This window comes from Thamnophis elegans, chromosome 3 (assembly GCF_009769535.1).
Source record: "Thamnophis elegans isolate rThaEle1 chromosome 3, rThaEle1.pri, whole genome shotgun sequence".
In the NCBI taxonomy this organism is placed as follows: Eukaryota; Metazoa; Chordata; class Lepidosauria; order Squamata; family Colubridae; genus Thamnophis; species Thamnophis elegans.
Window position 1 is genome coordinate 104,680,684 of NC_045543.1, and position 20,922 is coordinate 104,701,605.

General features: G+C 37.6%; 2 protein-coding genes across 2 annotated transcripts in view; one reads left to right on the forward strand and one right to left on the reverse strand.

Moving 5' to 3' along the window:
- Window positions 1-11,806, forward strand: part of LIX1 (limb and CNS expressed 1) — a 34,026-nt gene extending 22,220 nt beyond the window's left edge. The window contains exons 3-6 of the mRNA XM_032212493.1: window positions 3,729-3,869; window positions 8,455-8,550; window positions 9,390-9,467; window positions 11,379-11,806. Coding sequence (XP_032068384.1) covers window positions 3,729-3,869; window positions 8,455-8,550; window positions 9,390-9,467; window positions 11,379-11,663 — 600 coding nt within the window. The 3' untranslated portion in view covers window positions 11,664-11,806. The remainder of the gene's footprint in view (window positions 1-3,728; window positions 3,870-8,454; window positions 8,551-9,389; window positions 9,468-11,378) is intronic.
- Window positions 11,807-13,957: 2,151 nt separating this feature from the next.
- Window positions 13,958-20,490, reverse strand: LOC116506213 (2'-5'-oligoadenylate synthase 1A-like). The gene is made up of 7 exons (XM_032213863.1): window positions 20,385-20,490; window positions 19,223-19,413; window positions 15,967-16,127; window positions 15,717-15,841; window positions 15,321-15,510; window positions 14,755-14,964; window positions 13,958-14,114 (listed from the first exon to the last, which is right to left on the reverse strand). Exons 1-7 carry the CDS (start codon window positions 20,488-20,490, stop codon window positions 13,958-13,960), a joined length of 1,140 nt encoding a protein of 379 aa, XP_032069754.1.
- Between the last annotated feature and the right edge of the window lie 432 nt (window positions 20,491-20,922).

Below are 20,922 nucleotides of genomic sequence, written 5' to 3' on the forward strand. Positions count from 1 at the left end.
GCACACACTGCAAGATGCTTGAAGTCCAGTGTGAAGTTTCCACAGTCTATGTTGATTTGGGGAGCCATGTCGTCTGCTGGTGTTGGTCCACTGTGCTTCATTAAGTCCAGGGTCAACGCAGCGATCTATCAGGAAATTTTGGAGCACTTCATGCTTCCTTCCATAGACGAGCTTTATGGGGATGCTGACTTCATTTTCAAGCAGGACTTGCCACCTGCCCATACTGCCAAAAGCACCAAAATCTGGTTCAATGACCGTGGGATTACTGTACTTGATTGGCCAGCAAACTCGCTTGACCTGAACCTGAGCATTGCCAAGAGAAAGATGAGAGACATGAGACTGGACAGTGCAGAAGAGCTGAAGGTGACTATTGGTCTTCCATAACACCTCAGCAGTGCCACAGGCTGATAGCTTCATTGCCACCCCTCATTGAGGCAGTAATTGCTGCAAAAGGGGCCCAAACCAAGTACTGAGTACATATGCATGCTTATACTTTTCAGAGGTCCGATATTGTTCTATGTACAATCCTTGTTTTATTGATTGTATGTAATATTCTAATTTTCTGAAATTGTGGATTTGGGGTTTTCATGAGCTGTAAGCCATAATCATCACAATTATGACAAATACGGCTTGAACTATCTTGCTTTGCATGTAATGAGTCTATCTCATATATTAGTTTCACCATTTAAGTTTCATTACTGAAATAAATGAACTTTTGCACGATATTCTAATATTCTTTTTTGAGATTCACCTGTAGAATAGAATAGAATAGAATAGAATAGAATTCTTTATTGATCAAGTGTGATTGGACACACAAGGAATTTGTCTTTGGTGTATATGCTTTCAGTGTCCATAAGAAGAATAAAATACATTCATCAAGAATAAAAAGATACAACACTTAGTGATAGTCAAGGTTGCTGATAAGCTATCAAATCGTATTAGGAAACAAATAAAATCAATATAAATTGAAAGATACAAGCAACATGGTTATAGTAATAAGTTGGAAGAGATAGATACTAGTATGGAAGAGAATAATATTAATACAGTCTTAGTAAATTATTTGATAGCGTTGTGGGAATTAGTTATTTAGCAGAGTGATGCTAGACACAATGCAGTCCTGACAGCCTAAATTGCTAGTCCATTCTATTTGACGCTTGCGTGCCTATCTTTGGTGCACCACATGGGCCAAAGTAGCTTACACCAGCTGACTAGTAGCGCTCGGCTTGCTGGCTCTTCCAGGCTTCTCTGCCAGATTTGCCTTGTATTGCTATGCCTCCATTAATTAAAAGGGGTGAACACTCTCTCATGTTCATACTGACTACTTCATTCTTTTCACCTAAGAATATTGCTACAAATTTTTTAAACACTTCCGTAGAACAATCTGTGGAAATACCTCTGCCCTCAGGAAAAAAAAATGGCTAAGATTTCCACAGTTCTCATGAATTCCCAGAATGATGAATATGGCTTATATGAGGATGGGTATTAAGAAGGTCACAGGAGAAAACAGGTACAGGAACTAAAATATAATCTTCAAAACTACTTAAGCTTTTGTGTCACCAACTATTCTCAAAAAAGAGGTAAGAATTATTCTTGATGTGTAAATCTCTCAGCCTGCAAAGATTTTCTATTTGCTTTTAAATCTATGCCGTCTCTTTGATCTGTTACTTTGCTGGTCATACTTAAAATAAATAGTTTCTTTTATCTTGCCTTTTTACTGGGTTTAGCCTTTGCAAATATGGTTTAAATCTAAATTGTTTGGATTGGTTTCTATTATAAGGTTTATTATTAAAAGCATGCAGTTCTGAATTTTGTCTAGGAATTTGAAAAAGTAAATATTCATATAACCCACAGGAGAAGGTTAAAACTAATAGAAGAAAACTGGTGAACTACATTGACTTGGGCAATTCAAGAAAGTTGTAAAAGATGTGCAAGAAAAATTTCAGAGATTGTTCAGGAGTCTTTGTACATGGCTTCTTAGATTTTTCAAAATATATTGAACTAGCAAGTAGGAAGGAAAATGAATTTTATCTTTCTTGTAAGGATTTTGTTTAAGGGAAAATGCAAGCAATTATAACAAGCACAGGCCAATGCTACCAATATTTAATCACACTGAAGAACGAACAGTCTTCACTGCATCAAGGGAGTGTTGAAGCATGAGTTTCTCTACTAAACTAGACTTATGCAAAATTCAGCATTGCAAAAATTTGGCAGTGGCAATGAGCTTAGATGGTATTCAGAAAAAGATTAGACAAGTTTAGGAAATGTAGAAAAAATAAATACTAGCCATTCTCTTGAACTATCCAATTAACCATCGGAAAACAACAGTAGGTAGGACTAACAAACTACGTACAGCTACTGCCTATCTGTAGTTTGTTACCTGTTCTTTGTAGTCTTTCCCATAACTAAGGTAGTGAGCCACTATTCAACCTGAATCTCCTGAATACTAGTTTAGCAGGAAATCAGCAGTTCTAGCACGTGTTGCTTGGATTGTGCCCATTAGTTTCTTTGAAATGGACACCAATAAACCAATTATTCATAGTCTACTTGTATTATTTATAGTCTACTGGGCCATCCAAGCTAGGTTTTTTTTAAAAAAAACTTTTTATCAAATGTTCAGACCTCCCATCTCACTCTCTGGACAATGCAAAATTAAAAATATAAAATTCATATTAAATAGTTAAATAGCTTTTTATAGATATCCAAAGAAATAAACTTGGTATAAAACATGGGTGTCAAACTTGTCATGTCACATTGCCATCAAGGGACATTTTATGACATTTTCCCCATTCATGGAGCTGGGGTGGACGTGGCCTCCTTGTGATGCATCCAGCCCATGAGCTACCAGTTTGACACCCCTGGTATAGATGCTTTCCCTGACTTGTTTCAAGTGGAACTAGTGTGGGATACTATTGACAGCGTGAACAAGTTTGTAAGGACAAGCAAGAAACATCAGTGAAGAATTGCAATTTCATTTGCACAAGCATCATGGTGCATATGATATCACTCTGACTTCTGTAGTTGTAAACAAGCCTCCAAGTTGTCTATACTTTACTTCCTAAATTGTCACTTGGAAGGCATGGTAGGAGTAGATATCATGTGTTAACTTAGTCCTTGTTTTCTGCTAAGCCAGAATCCTGATAATTATGATTTGCCATGGCATACAAATATGTATGGCGTTGTTGTTACTATTTGCCTACTCAATATATGGCCCATAAACTTCATTGTGTTTGCCTTGAGTTTTAATATTCCACCTGAGTGGAAGAACGTGCCTTTTCTTCTCATTATGCACTGTTTTATAAATCTCATCTCCCCACCATTACTTCTATTTCTCTAAACTTTAAATCTCCAAATATTTTAGTCCTTCCACAGAAGAAAGGTGCTCCAGTGCCTTAATTATTTTGGCTGACCTTTTCAACACCTTTTGCAGCTGTCTAAGTTATTCTTATGAGATGAGTGAATGACCAAAGCTTCAGAGTATTATTGGAGTCTGTACAAAACAAGCAGTTCCACATGAATTACAAAGAAATAAAATGCTTCTTCTAACCCCAGAAGAAGTGAAAACTGGCAACCATGTGGGAACGTTCAGCTGATGGTGACTCATCTCAGAAGAATGATTTCTTTCAGGTCATCAAGTATTCTTCTCTTTGGTGTTAAGTATAATAAGGACAACCTCATCTTATAAAAGATGGGAAATATTGCTCCAGTTCTTATGTTTATTTGTATTTTAGTGTTCCCTGAGTAGGGCAGAAGCACGACGAGATGCTGCAAAAGTGGCTCTTATCAATTCACTGTTCAATGAGTTGCCTTGTCGCAGGATCACAAAGGAATTCATTATGGAGAGTGTCCAAGAAGCTGTGTCTTCCACCAGTGTAAGTATTAGCCATCATTTTGTGTGCTGTAGTCCTATGTACTGTATTTATGATAAAATTACAAGCAGGAAGAAAATTATTCATGTAAGGGCAGTATGAGAAGGCCTCAATGATGAATGTCTCATCAAATATAAAACAATGCTTCCCAACATTCCCTACCACCCTGCTCTGATGGATTGGGTAGATGTGACCGACAAGAGATGGCCCCTCAGATAACCTGGTCCCAAGCCATGAAGGGCTTTTAAGGTGACAACCAGCATCTTGAATTGCACTCGGAAGCAAAGTGGCAACCAATGCAGCTTCTGCAGGAGAGGTGATACATGTGCACACTAGTGTCCGCACAAAACCACGCGGGCTGCTGCATTTTGCACCAACTGGAGCTTCTGGATGCTCTTCAAGTGGAGCTCCATGTAGAGCGCGTTGGTCTATATGGGGCTCCAACACATCAAGACGGGAAATGACTATGGCATGAGTGACTGTGAGTAGGGACTGTTGGTCCAGGAAGGGGGCAGAAATAAAGATTTTTTTAAAAAAAACAGAGCTGCAGTTTAGACTTTAAAAGTGATGGGAAGATGGTGATGATATGGTGATGTCAATGGGATGTAGAGTTAAACATTTTTGTTTGATTGCAAGTGGGAAAATAGGTGTTCAGATCTAAGACACTCATACTATATTTCACCAATGTTACACCATCAATTACATTTTGCTTGTGATGTGGCAAAATCAAAGTGAACTATATGGGAGTCTAGTGCTCTCGAAGTGATTTAAAAAAGAGGCAAAAACTTCATGTGGGCTCTGATTTAGCCTTCTGACATATCCCAACAACAATAGCAACAGCACTTAGACTCATAGGCCATCCCATAGTGCTTATTGCACTCTCTGGGCATTTTACAATATCAACATATACCCCACCCCAACAATCTGACTCCTAATTTTACAGATTCTCAGAAGAATGGAAGGCTGAGTCAACTTTGAACCCATCAGGCTCAAACTGCAGGCTGTGCACAGAGTTAGCCTGTAATACTGCATTCTAACCACTGTGCTAATCAGGGCTCCTACCACCATTACCCATTTTGAAATAAAGCGCTAAAGATAAAAACTAAAATAGGCACCGAAACCTAAATAAAAGTTTTGATTAGATTTGATTCTGAAAAGCTGAATTTTAAAAAAGATTAGGAGATATGTTGGATATAATTTCCACATTTTACTGGAGCTAATAGCCACTCACTCATGCTGTGTAGAGCACTCATCAAAAATAGGACTCAGGAAGTTGACCAGATCTGTTCTGAGTAACATCAGTGCCTTGATTATCCAGTTTCAATACAGAAAATGTATTTTCTTCTCAATAAAAAGTAGAACATTGTATATAATCAAAGCAAAACCCTGAATTAGAAATATTGTTTTAGCAATCAGTAGGTCATTGAAGCAATGAAAGAAAAAATATGTACACTCAATAGTCACTCATGCATACTTAGTGTATCAATTAATGTTAATGTTATTAAGACAAATGCTTAAAAATGTCTAGTTATACCCTGCCATTCCCTCAGAGAATATATACTTTCTTGAAATGAGTTATAAAATATAAAGAAAGTCAGTAATGGCCCAAAGGCTAAAACAGAAGTATGAATTATCTGAGCCCTTTTATTCGTTTTGCTATATTTCTATTCTTTCTTCTTTATTATTTAACTGCCTCTGGCAAGGAAATAAGTTGGCAGGAGTTTTCGTGAAACAGAAACAGAATCAGATGTTAACATCTGCATTTGGGGTTACCTCCATATTTTTCATGTGTTGGTTTACAGTTATCGTATGTTGTCATCAGCTACTGTGTCCCATCATGGAAGTTTCTGCATTTACTAATAGATAATTTTTAAAATAATCATTACGTTCTTCTTGAACAGGCACTGTATATGTTTCCTAGTTATAAAGATATAAAAAAACATCAAGTAATTGCAAGTTTATAATATGGGGATTTAAAATATATATATTCTTTATATTATGGATTTATTAAACATTAAATCCATTCCTTCCCTTGAAATAAGACAGTTCTAAAATTCAGTTAGATACCCTTATAAGTTTTCAATGCTAGCCAAAGATTCCAGTTTTTTAATGCTGCACAAGTAAACATTAGAAAAGAAATATATAATTTGGTTCTGGTGTTCCAAATATTTCCAATGGACAATTAACTATGTATATATAGGAGCCTATACATATAACAAGAGTAGGTGATATGAGGCTTTAGAATGCCTTGTCATACTTCAGAAATTAATGTGGAAGGAGTGAATGAGTGCCATACTTAGTGCAATTCAAACACAACACAAGAAAAAGTTGCTCATTTTAGTTATACAGCCAATAGACACACTTGGTTCCTGCCAACCTCTGTGATTCAAAAATAAAATAACAGAAGGAGAGACAATGAACTCATCTCCTCTCCATCCCCATCATCATGATAGAAGTATATCTAATGAATTTGGGATTGATGGGTAAAGATAATCTTACTGGAGCCATATTATAGCTTACGGCTATTGGTAGTAGGAGCAGAAATCTATTTCAGTTAGAGCATGTGGATAATCTAATCAATAATGCAACAAAAGTTACAGAAATAAATAAATATGCTGACCTCTGCTGAATATATTACTTTAGTCTCCAACAAACATAATGAAATATTTCCCTCTCTATGGAGAAACTCTGATAGGAAAAGAACAGGTGGACTGGAATTACTTGGAAAGGGGTGACCTTTGGTAAAATATGTATATAGCACTCTCCCACCTCTACTATGACTCTAGGTAGATGGAGAAAGTGTTTAACATTAAGGTGAATGTATAAAGTAGAGGAGGTTTGCAAATGAAATATATCTTTTCAAACCTCTTTGCAAGTCCTGAAAAGGGCTTTTAAGTGTCCGGTTCTATTTTTGAGAACAATGCTATGCATTTGGGGAAACTAAGCCATTATTAATTTACATGTGACTTTCTAAAGAAAATTCATTTTGTGCAATATGTATTTTTTTTCATTGGAAATTTTCTAAGATAAAAGCTTAAAATCCCAGAGTTCTAAGCCATTGTCCTCAGGGATATTTAAAAGCCAGCATAAATATTGTAGCAGCAGCATGCTCACATTCTTGCATTTCCAAAGCTATAAATCTGCTAACAGTTCCAGTGCAGAAACCATTTTGTGGAACAATGCGCTGTTCAGCTTTCTACAGCTTCTCCAGAAAGATTGTTAGAAAGAAAAAGGAAATAAAAAATCAGCAACTATTTCATCTTAGATGGTTGCCGCAGAATGGAAAACAATAGCACTTGGTTTAAAGCTTTGATTCAGGCAATTTGACAAACTCCACAAGTCCGCTTACAACAATAGTTTTGAGTTAAATTTTAAAGCCCTCATAAAAAGGGAAGAAGAAGAAGAAGAAGAAGAAGAAGAAGAAGAAGAAGAAGAAGAAGAAGAAGAAGAAGAAGAAGAAGAAGAAAAAGAAGAAGAAAGGCAGAGAGTGCAAAGGAAGGTTCCAAGAGGTATTATCCCTCCCACAACCATGTAGCTTTCTCACACCAGGTTTTTGTGTACAAAGGAGGGAAAGGGAGAGATGCATAGAAATGCAGTTCCATTTCTCATCTAGAGCCTCTTCTGGGGCAAAGGTCATTATATTGGCTGTGAACACACATTCACACACAGCATTTTTTACATGTGAAAAGGGCTGTGCTTTCAATGTGTGACTCCAGCCTCCATCTTAACTTTTTTGTCTCCTCCTGCAAACACCTCTGATCTATTATATTATTATTCTCTCAGTTACTATAATAATTGGAGTCACTAAGTTGCATGGACTAAATAAGTAAGTAATATGATAGCTAGGTAAGTTGGCCTTGAAGAGACCAGGTAGATTCTCTCATTTACGGAAAATATTTGCTTAAAAATCTGGTGCTGCCCAGGAGAAATTGAAAAACAGATCTGCCACAACTAGCTTATATCAGACCATAACTGCTAACAGGACAATTCTTGTGATATCTCTTTTTTAAATACGAAGGGAGATATGCATAAATGCTAAGAAAGTAAAGTAGGCTTTGATTTACATCCACAATTGAGTCCAAAATTTCTATTGTAAGTAAGACAATTTTTTGGTGAATTGTGCCCCACATGGTTATCACCTTTTCTCCACTGTGGTTAACGAAATCACTGCAGTTGTTAAGCAAATCTGGCTTGTTGGAAACTATCTGGGAAGATTATAAATGGCGATCACATGACCCTGGGACAGTGCAACTGTCATAAATACATGCCAGTTACCAAGTGCTTAAATTTTGATCACATGATCATGAAGATGCTACTACGATCAGAGATGTGAAAACCAGTCATAAGTCACTTTTTGCCATTGTAACTTTGAACAGTCACTAAATGAATGTAAATCAAGGACTACCTGCACACTTAATTAAGGCTTAAACTAGTTTTTATATCATGTGTATACTTTCCATTAAAAAGTATCCCATTGCTTTTGTTGGAAAAGATTCATGCCTAAATAAGTTGTATAAACTGAATACATTTTTTTCTACTTCAAATGAGTTTTTATAATTCAGTTTTAATTTATCTTTCTCCTTTCAAGGGTACTTTAAATGATGCAGATGATCCAAGCACAAGTATTGGAGCATATCACTATATGCTAGAATCAAACATGGGGAAAACAATGCTAGAATTTCAGGTATTTGTGGTGGCCTTTATGTGATTCATTTGCCCAGAATTGTCAAGATACACAGGATGATTTTTTATATGTACTGGTTTGTTTCATTGTTGTTTTGGTTGTTTTGATGTTCTATCTCTCTAACCATATCTGTCCAATGAACAAACTTCCTTTAAAAGTTTAGCTCTTACAGCTTTGTTCTTGGTTTCTATTTTTCTTGGGTTCCTATTGCTAAGAATAGAATATCCAGATCCAGAGAAGACTGTGTTTTACTGGAATAAATGACAAAACTTTTGCATAGTGGAGCATTGAAAATATTTGCTTTTGTGTTAGGCCCGTGACAATCCAACTGCAACACTCATGGTTCTACCACAATAGCTTCATAACTGTTATCTTTTCAACAACCACTGCACTGAAATAAGAGAAAAAACATATTTATTAATTTAATTTATCATAGTAAAATGCAATAAAATAGTGTAGCATCCCCAAATCTATTTTTTTCAATGGATGCACATCCAATAAATGTGTATGATACCACAACATTAACAGAAAAAGGATTTAATGTCTGCAATGAACTTTTAAATGGAGAAATCTGTAGAGTTAAACCACCTATTATAAAAACAGAGAAATAGACTTGTGCTGCTCTAGACCAAAACGTATAGTAGTATTTCTATGGTGATTTGCAGAAGTGTAATTTTGCATTTTGTAATAATCCATTGCTTGCAAACCAAATCTTGCAAAAATTTTCACTTAAAAAATGCTGTCGAATAGCTAGTTGTTAATAAAACTCTACATTTTCTAAACATGGCTTGAAAACAGATTCTCCATGTTATCTCCCCTCCACACCCCATTCCCCCTAGGAGCTTATGATTGTGTTTCAACTTCTGCACTGGAATGGAAGCCTTAAGGCCCTGCGTGAAACTAAATGTTCTCGGCAAGTAAGTAGCCTTCCAAAATGCAATACTAATTGTCAGTTATTCCCAGCATTCGTTTTAGAAAAGTCTACTTGAAGTTCTTCTGCACTTCCTCTTTTCTAATAAGTCACTAGCTGAAAACCCGGCGCTGCCTGGATATTTATTTATCCCAACCCTTCTTCCATGCCACAGTGCTAATGTTGGATTTCCCCCTTACCAGAGGAGCCCCCTTATGGAGTACTGTGGCCATGGCAACTCCACTGTGCTGTACAGTAGAAGTCATTTTACAGCACAACAGGCTATATATCTTAATAGAACACATACCCCAAGGGCTATTAGGGGTGTCTTGCCCCTGCAGTATTTGTTTCCAGAGAGTAAGTTATCTGTGTACCAAGTTTGGTTGAAATTGTTTGAGCCATTCCAGAATTACACTGGAGCATACACACACACACACACACACACACACACACAGATATACTTACATACATATATGTGTGTGTGTGTGTGTGTGTGTGTGTGTGTGTGTGCGTGCATATATTATTGTTGTTGTCGTGGTTGGTCTGGTTCAACCGACTAGCAATTTTCAAGTTCCATTGCTAGAAAATGTTTAGTTTAAATTTACCGCTTTTCCAACTGCCCTTGTTTGTAATCAGTGTTGCATCTAAGACATGAACTGGGCATCACAGCTCAGGAAAGCAATCACTGACAATACAATATGGAGGTGGAGACCTCCCAAGAAAAATGTTGTAAAAACGTATAATCAGAAATTGTGGACAAGAGTTGGGATGGAATGAATAGGCTCTACATCTATAAACAATGTAAAACATATATACATAACACCAAACATTTAAAAAATGAAATAAACAAAAGAAATCTCCGATTTCAATAATAGATAGTTCTGGCTTATGTTGGTAGTAAACAGAATTCAGTAGGCAAAATTCATTTCATATTAAACATATGCTGAGAAATATGTCATATAGTCCAATAAACATTTTTATTATTACTGTAAGCAATTACTACTTGTTAATTAATTAACAATCACAGCTAACTTCAGTTTTTGCTGATGGTAAAGTAGTAAGAAGGAACCCACTTGGAGAGAGACTGGATTCTAATAGTACTGTATCTAAATGAACATCTGAAATGTTAATTCTTTAGCATAAAAGACCCCATTTTTAAAGGACCATGGCAGCCCTTATTAACACAAGCCTGCACACCATTTGGTAATTGATATTATATATGGACAAAAAGCATGCAAAATGGCAGATCGTGAACAAATAGATATGGAAATACAAAAGCAATAATTAAAAAAGCTTTAAGATCTTTTAAGTACAATGTCTGATTTTATGACATTAGAAAATAATTCTGTCCTTACTATACATTAACCTAAGGCTTTGGGGTGTGCCTTCAAGTCAGTGATGACTCCAGGTGACTTCAGAGACTGTTGCCTTGTATGAAGTAAAAAAAAGGATGACCTTGACAGGTAAAGGAAGTGCAGACCTGCAGGATTTTGAAACTATAGCCAACCTTAATAAAAGTATTTTTAGCCCTGCGTGGGTTTTCTTTCTTGGTCTGCCCTATGTCATATGGCTGACATTGCAGTAGTCCTTGCAATATTTTCAGAAGTAGTTTGCTAGTGCCTTCGTCCTAGGGCTGAGAGAGACTGACTGGCCCAAAATCTTCCAGCTAGCTTCATGCCTAAGGCAGGATTAGAACTCACAGTCTCCTAGTTTCTAGTCTAGTACCTTTAATCGCTACACCAGACTGGCTCACAGCCCTCTTAATTGCTCATAAAGCTCCTACAGAACTAGGACTGCAGTTCATGACATGTTTCTTTGGTGGGATAGGTTACCTGGTTTGCCAACATCTATATTTTAGGATGTGTTTAATTTTCTATATTGATTCCTAATTCTTCTTTTTGGGGTGGGCGGGTCATAGGAAGTGATTTCCTACTATTCCCAATACAATTTAGATGAACGGATGAGAAGTCATATGGCACTGGACTGGCTCATGAAAGAGCAAGAAATTCCGGGCATTATATCACAAGAGCTACAAGTAGCACTTAGAGAGCTCGAAGAAGCAAGGAAAGCTGGGCAAGAGTTGCGGTTTTACAAAGAAAAAAAAGAAATCCTTGGGCTGGCACTGAGTCAGCTGTACAGCGATTCTGCAACTACCTCTTCAAATGATGATCGCATGAGCCTAGCTCTCAGTGGCTATCGTTAGCCTACATTTGAGAGATGGGTTTATAATATGGCTGCATCTTGGTTAATCAGATCAATAAGAAGTAACTGTTTACTTTACTTAGCATACCGTGTAATGTACTAAGCTGAAAGTCTCCGATTTCTTCCTTGATGAGAAGAAAGTATCCCAAGTATAAAAGGACTCCTTGTATAGCAAACTATAGCAAATCCTAAACCAGGAAGTAAGGAAAGGACATAGGATTCAGTTTATCCTTCTTTCATCAGATGAGCAATGCCTAAAACTGAGATAATACTATTTGAGAATAGACCGAGGGACTTTTTATAGTAGCTGTTTAAGTTAAATAATAACATTTAGGCTTCTAAATTCTTTAAGAAGCATAGTTAGTTAAGTATTGTTGATCAGCGCTTTCAGTGTACTAATTGAGTTTATTCATTTGAGAAAGAAATAATATCCTTGCAATATGCAAAAAACCAAAACTGTGTAAATTTACTAGTCTTTTTAAATAGAGAACAATGAAGTTTGAATAGTGACGTGTTCTCAAAAACCAATGAGATAATTTTAAAATATACTTAGTTGTAGCAAATCTATATCAATTTCTTTTGACCTAAGAAAGGGGGGTGGGATTCGGGTAGTTGAAAGAAGCCAATTATGGTCTAATTTGCTAAATAAGTTAGGGAAATAACACATCAAGCTTGTTGCCTTTGAGTAAGGAATCAAGGAAGGAATCAATGCAAGGAAGCATTGTTCGCTAGACTATTTTATTTTCCTCTACAAATCAGAGAAAGAAGTGATATCTTTGAACTGCAATTGAAATAACTGCACATCTTGTTCAAAGTCCCCATCCAGAAATGGGTTCTGTAAATACTTAGCACAGTAAGACTGGCTGCTATATCAACACGATGTCAAATCAATGCTGGAAAGGTCAGAATAATACTGAAGTGTATAGCTACCAGATCTGGACTGCAGAAATTCAAATTTGGATTCTTTAAAGCAGATGCATCCATTTTCAGGATTGCACAGAAACCTCAAAAAAGATGGATTGCTCTGCGAGAATAGCAGAGAGGTGCTGTTCTCATGGAAAATCCGAAACACTTTGGAGTCACTTCTCAGGTAATCTCAGCTTTACTGACTGTCACCACCACAACAAAAAAATCACATGTATTTTGGCATTGAAAACAATAATTTAGAATCATTCAGCATATTTCCTGCAACAGTGTTTTGCATCAGGCTTCACATGAAACAAGGATAATTTAACAACTGAATTGTAATCTCCTTTTAAGATTGCTTAACTTAAGACCTTCAAGCAAAATTATTCAGTGCTATAGCATTTCATCCATAATGGATTTTTTAATTTAGCAGGAATCTTGGCTGGTTAGTCTTCACTGTTTCTGTATCACAATACATTGTTTATGAAGCACAATCCAGACGATCTACTGTGATTGTCAGATGCACTATGGTTATCTATAACACAAAAGAATCATGTATATTACTATATTATTGTGAATAACCTTATATTCACAACATTGCCACAAAATGGTAGTAGGATACCAAGTAAATTGGGTGATTTTTTTTAATGTTCATCTGTAGTTGTCATCCTTGTGCTACAGCAAATTATTTTAGCATTAAAATAAGATCCATTGTCTATACAGAATTACAAGAATGGGCAAATGAAGGAACCATCACATTAAAAATGGCTGTTGTGTATTTCATTAATGCATTCTGTTTGATCATCCTCATCTGTAGAATTTGGACAGTAATTCTGTAAAATAAAGTGTTTGAACCCTTCTCAGAAAATAAAGCAAATGAATGTTTTGCATACATGTAAACCACATAAAAAAGAGACATACTGTGATTGCTTATTTCTCTGGGGCATAAAAACTTATTTTAAGGCTTCTTTCATCTGATTTTATTTTAGACATAAAATATGAGTTTTCTGAAATCTCTAAGCAGTCAGGCCCATTGATTTGCATCCAATGTTGTCAGTTGCTTTCAAACTAAATTTTCTCCTCTTGACATTTCTTATCTTACCAAATCTAAACCTATGTTTATCTTGGAAACATGAGGTGGAATGTTGCAGAAACAAAAGCTGGGTGCATCTGTTTGTGGATATGGGGAGTGAAGTAGAAAAAAATGTCACAGTTTATGTCCTCTGATTCACCAGCTGCCCTCCTATTGTATGAGTTTTGAAAGGGGGAGGAAATTGAAAGTAAAATATATATGTGTCATGGCTCTTCATCTGTAAATTTCATTTTCATATGGTGGTTTTCTCCTAGCAGTAGAAGTCCTTGCTGATTGTAATAAAGATCTACTTGAGTTCACCAGTTGTTTGTAAAAAGCCAAGGCTCCTTTGCTGCTATGCCATTGAAGAGGGGCTTGAGGAGACTCTGTCTGGCCACGTGGGCTACTTCATCCCAAGCATTGCTGTTTTCACCCACATTGAAGGTTGGGTTAACAGGATCCAGCACAAATGGCCTAAGAGAGAGAAAATATCCCATATTGGCAGGTGATATTTACTCATATATGCCATGCGACAAGACACTTGTTGAGTCCATCTACTCCTAATGTTCACACATGCATACATCCCCTCTCATCCAGTCTAGACTTCCAACTCTCCCTGCTCATCCCTTTCACAAATCTTCACTCTCATGTGCCATTGCTTTGGTACAGTATTGCCTTCTGCAGCAATAACTTAATCCAATTAAAATGTGTCTGGAGCAAAACCCAGAAATATAGAGCAAGCAGACATGCTCCATAAGTGAAACAGCAGCCATACGCTAATGAGAGCATAGAACAGGGGTATCAATCTCACAGCCTGAGGGCCAAATCTGGCCCGTGGGGTGCTTAGATCTGGCCCATGGGGCTGCCCTGGAAGCAGGAGCCCATTTTCACTGGCAGAGCACTTGGGCCACCACAGGCACCCCGACACAAGTGATGTCAAGCTGGCCATGCCTGCCCTGCACCCCCCCTCGAGGTCAAATGGAATCCTGATGCAGCCCTCAAAGAAATCAAGTTTGACACTGCTGACATAGAAAAGATCACAAGCCCAGTCCTTCCTCTTTTCTAGACTGGTCTATAAATGAGGAACAGTCAAATATGCAGAAGCCTTAATTACCTGCTTTGCTTCAAAAACATTTTCTGAAAAATTGGAAAATTTGGTCTGTAGTGTCTGTGCCATGTGATGCTTATCTCTTGATACTGAGTCAAAAGCTTCAGGACAGCTCTCATCCCCTGTATAAAGCTGAAAAAGATGGGCTTTCCAGCCAGTTCCCAGACGTAAATGGTGATCAGTTCAATTGTATAGGAGGAAGGAAGCCTGCGAAACCTAAATGCACAGAAAGAGAAGTTTCAATTGCAAGAAATGGTTAATAGTAAAAGTCAAAATGCTAAAAACCAAGAACAATATGTCATTTTGTTTTTAACTTTTAATTTGTTAACTGTTCCTTGCATAGGAAGATTTGTGGTGTTTTTTTCATATTTCCCCTGTTGCCACCAAGCTTTTGATTTATGTTTTCTAATTTACAAATTAGCCATTATGTGGAGCTGGAAAAGATATGGAAAAAAATATAAAAATCTGTAAACTGCATCTCTACTGTGTTACAGGTGCTTCCCATTATAAAGCTGGGAAACACGACAATACGAAGATCTAAAAAATGTGAACTTTAGATGCTAGCAACGTACTTATTTTCTTTGGTTGGTTCAGCAAATGAAGTTTTGAACCAGTGCTTCATTAAACGTATGAAGTCCTTCACCGTTTCTGTTGATGCTTTGACAAATTCAACTTGGTATTTCAATAAGGCCATGGAATACAGCTGGATCTTATCATCATCATTGCAGAGGTACAGCTTGTGATAAAAACTCTCTTTTGGACCTGTTAACACCAAGCAATCTATAAGACTAATGATGCAGCTTTGACCTACTGTACCTTTAGATCTTAACCAAAACCAAACCTTACAAATTGTGAGCACCAGGAAATATTTTATCAATCTAAATCTAAATACTAATGTGGAACTCCCAGTAGTGATGTTTTGGTGACAAAAAGAAGAACCGCTTTTCCAAATAGTAGCCACACCTTACCTGTTGATAACACAGATGCAAACATGTCATAGCAAGGCATGATGTCAAATGAGTGGCCATGGTGATTTTTATAACACTTAAAATAGAACCTCAAGGAAAACTTCGTGTGTTTCTGCATGACTAACCTTAAAAGAGGAAGAAAGTAAAAAATATAATGAGGCTTTAATATAACAGCTTTACTGTACATTAGGGGAGGATGGGGAGAATCAAAGTAGAAAGCAAAAAACATGAAACAAATATAAATTCAAACCTCCTTGTCCATGAGGATTTTATCAGGGCATTTCCTAACTCTTCTATGACCTCTGGAGTTGTCCTTTGGCAGTCTTCTATACTGGCAAAAGCTTTGCTAAAAAGAACTATGTCCACATCAGAAAAGTCTTGGGTGTCCGTTCCTTTTACATATGAACCACCCTGTTGCATGGAATATTACCCAAAAAAGATGGTTAATACTTGATTTTAACTCACATTCTATTGAATGCTTTAACCACAAAACAGAAATACCAGCTGCACATTTGCAGTATCTTAGGCTATTAGCGGAAAACAGGTGCATCACGGTAAGCTGCTTATCGAAAGGATTATTGGACCTTCATAAAAGTAGTTAGTGCCATATGTCTAAGTGCCTTTAAGAACATGATTACTCTAAGAGCAGAGATCAAATATGAAGGGGATTGTTTTTCTTTACTATCATCCCCAACGAAGGAACTTTATCTCATCTCAACTCTAAAAGAAAGAGGAAACTTAAAACTGGGGATATCCAAATTAGACCATTGCAAACCACTATGGTGTATCATGCAGACTATCTTGTAATGCCAAAGATTTACTCACTAGCTTTACAGACAATTGCTGTACGTCATGTGAAAGACTCTAACTCAGGGGTGTCAGACTCGCTGCCTGCAGACCAAATGTGTCACATGCTGGCCACACCTATGCCCGGTTTAGTGAAAGGGGGGAAAGTTGTGATACATCACATGACACCGCCATGATGACACGAGTTTGACACCCCAGCTCTAACTGAATAAGTCTTATACAGGTTTATTGCCTTTTTGTGTTGTTTTTGACAATTGTCCTAGTCATAGCACAGGATATCTAGAGACTGTCAAGTTTTGTTTGCAATTATTTATTCTATAGAAATGGACCATTTTCTACCCCTTATGCTAGATTTATATTTTGAGAGAATATGCCTTCTTGTCATTAAGAAGGCATATTCTCTCAGAATTCACTTGATTAATTTTTAATTTAGAGCAACATCTTGAATTATATAAATCTTGTGTATGTAAATTTCTTTGTTGATTCATCTATCAAAGCATCTGAATATCTCATGGATATTGGAAAACAATTTCGGTTTGAACAGCTAATTTTTTTTTTTTACTTTGCTTTTTGAAAGAGACCAGTTACTATTTGCTTTTCCTTGTATAACCCAACACCACTCATGTACTTAATAAATCTCAATTTATATGCCCGGAGATACTTCAGTAGCTTAGTCTAACATTAAAGTTTGATACAATATAATTTACTCTATATTGCCACATATTTTTTCTTTAGCCCTCCCCCATTTTTCTGCATTTCTAACAATTTTCCTTGATGAAGAATTTTTTGAAATGTGGAACCTTGCTAGTTGGTCTAATCTAATCAAGATATTACTTTGGTATAGATTTATTGGTCATGGTTAGGACTTAAAGAAAGTTCCTTGAATCCAATTATCTGACCACAATCCCGTTAGCCCCATTCTCCTGAATTCTGGATCTGTATTGGATGTCCAGGTCTCCCTGTTCCTCTCAGTCTGGCCTTTTGCCATCTTCTGAATCTTGATTTTACCACTGAGTGTTGGCTAAATGCATTAGTTATGCATGGACTTTACCACCTTAGAACAGGATAATTAACTATGAAGCTTTACTTAATGAAATGTGGCATATTTCCAGGACATATCCTCATGCATCATTGATCCATAAAATGTATTGCCTGGAGATGCAAGACTATCATCTGCTTTATCAGTTGCATTGGTTCTTACAGATAATACATACAATATAGCTGTCTTGCATAATGCCCATCCATGCGTTCATTTTGCTTCCATATGTATAATAGCTCACTGGCATACATGTGAATGGAACGCATTTGCTCAAATCAATTCCACATGCTCTTTTCCTTAAACAGAGATTAAGATGAAGAATATAATGTATGAAAAAACCTTAAAACACTTGATTGAATTATACACCACAGACCTCAAAAGTTCACAAAGCAATAGTGATTCAAAGGATGCAGAAGCTGTATTTTATTCAAAAATGTATATACTGCTTCCCATGAGATATTGCCTAATTCTTAACTTTTACCATAATAAGTCATATCCAGGGTTGGCGTCAGTGGTGGGTTTCACTTATTTTTTACCACTGGTTTGTGCCACCTCCGCGCACACATTTTGCATGCACGTGCACCTTCGCATATTAGGCCAGGCTTCCACGCAGGTACTTTGCTTGTGTGTGTGCCTTACGCGCATGCGCCTGTATAAAATGTGGCTAAATAGGATGGCATAGCGCCGGGGATATGTGTGCAAGTCTACCCATCAGGGGTGGGTTTCGACCGGTTCGCACCGGTCCCTGCGATCCCGTTGGTCGCCGAACCCGGAAGTAAGTAACTTCCGGGAACGGCGAAGCCCCCCCGCGCGCCCGCGTGCGCCCGCACACCCGCGCCCGCTCCTTACCCGGTTTTTTCGAATTTTGCGCTTTCCACGCATGCGCAGAACGTCTGCATGATCCTCCAGGAGCAGCTGGAGCATCGCGCAGATGCTAATACGCATGCGCACGCCGCGTGCGTGCGCGAGGATGCCGCGTGCGTGCGCGAGGACGCCGCACGTGTGCGCGAGGACGCCGCGTTCGTGCACGAGGACGCCGCCGGCCTCGTTCCAACCGATCCGGTTGGAACGGGGCGAGAAACCCACCCCTGCCCCATGATCTCCGCTATCAATTCACCTGAACCAGTCTGAACTGGCTGAATACCACCTCTGTTGGCATCTTATCTGAAAGTTAAAGAAGGAATTATTCAGGTCCCATATTCACTTCAGTCACAGCCACATTGGCACAGGCAGGCAAGATTGTCCTTGCTTTAAATCTCATAAGATTGAAAGAGCCAGGCTATTGCAATAGAATTTGATGAAAGGTCCACAGATTGGTAGTTTACAGAACATCCACATTTTCCATCAGATGATAATAATACTATACTAAAATATTCTGGGCAAAATCTCTATCCAAGGGGCAAATGCACACATTTCTCTAAGTAAATTGAGTGCTCCTATAACAGTCTCACTGCAAAGCATTACTCTTGAGAGAAAATATGAAATGGATGATACTAATGAGAAACTAATGTATATATTTTGCACACAAAGCTACTAATCCAATTATGTGGACAATTAGTAAAATATAGAATGACAGATTTAAAAAGAGAACTTTTTCATAGGGGATGAGAATGTACTTTTGTGACCAGTCTCAAGACAAATGCATAGGAGATATAAATACCTTGACAATGGAAGTTATTGGCAATGGAAAAATTTCTTTGATAAATGTAATAATGCCTTCAACTTCTGATGTACAGGCTAGCTTTACTGGACCCAAAATGGGTCTGAGGTTTTTTTTCACAAATGTATTTATCTCCATTGGTGTTGTATATTCCAAGAAGCTTTCAGGCTTAAAGTTAGTGGCCATTTGAGCTGTACCAAAATAAATAAATAAAAATCACAACAAATTACAAGTTTTCTTAACTTATTATTCATGAGTATTCTGCATTGGATTAGTAATACCTCTGAAGCTTATGGCTACCATCAGTACCCTAACACATTTCTAAGAAAAAAAGTGGAGGTACATCAGAGTTCTTATGAGAAAATGGTCACTCGTTAAATGATGGTCATTGGAAATTGTTACACAGCCAATGTACAGAGTTGTCAATACATCAAACAAGTGGTAGGATGTTGTCTGGGTTCCAGGAGGGAGGGGCTGCATTCCAGAGGATCAAAAGACAGCAAAGTTTAGGTAGTGTGGTTGGGAGGAACAGGATCAAAATCAGGGGTGGATTCCTACCGGTTCGGACCAGTTCATACAGTTTGGCTGAACTGGCAATAGCTTGTTGGCCTGGGTCACTGGAACTGGCAGCGACCCAGGCCTCCCACACACCCAAAGTGGTTCACCTGGTGGCGCCTATGGCAGCGCCATCTTGTTTTTTGTTTCTGCGCATGCACAGAGCAGTTTTAGTTGTACTGTGCATGCGCACACAGTGCGTCCCTGAGCGAACCGGCAGTAGTCTCTGCCGGAACCAACCCCTGATCAAAATAGCTCCATTCTAGAAGTTTTCAGAGTACGGTGCAATAGTTTGCTTTAGCTTGGCAAGATTCTGTCTATAGATGAGGAACGATAAAGGAAACTGCTCAGAAGAAACTCTGTGTGCTTTATTTGGTCTTTGGGCCTGACAGAACATGAATACCATATGTTTAATAGTTTGTCTTGTTGTTGTACTAAATATTATAATTTCATGGTAATTTTTGTAGTGGCTTTGGAAGGTCATAATTTGCATACCTTTTTGTAGGAAAATGCAACATCTGGGGCAACTTTAAAAACTAGAACTGAAATCACACAGACCTTCAGCCATGAAAGCTCTCAGAGTGAAAATTCAAAATAAAAATATCACCTCTTTTATTGGCTGTAAAGTGGTGCTTCTGTTTCTCATGGTGTTCCCTGGCATGGACTGATCCAAACTGCTTGCAGCACATTCGACAAGATGTGGCTGTTCCCATGGCGACAAATTTTGTTTCCCTTCTCAGTGTCATATTCCAGCAACTCCTTTGATTGTTCACAAGTACCACTTCATGCTCAGCCTGTTAAACAAATTAACTATATGAGTGAATTAATACTGAATCACCTGGATCAGGGTCAAGGAAATTCATAATTTGAGGAACAGAAAGCATAACAAAAAATTAAATTTTATTGAGGTAGATTGAAAACCATGGAAGGCTAACGTTCTGTTTCTACAGTAGCCAACCAGACACTCATGGGAAGCTTCCAAATTTTACACAGACACATTATCTTCTCCTCCTAGGCAGCAGGTATCAACTGGAATTATATCTAGTTCTCATGTACTGACCATAAGTTTGACCATTTGCTCAGTCATTAAGCAAATCTGTCAATAAGTGAAACTGCAGGTTTGCTTTGCTTTACAGACCTGTGAA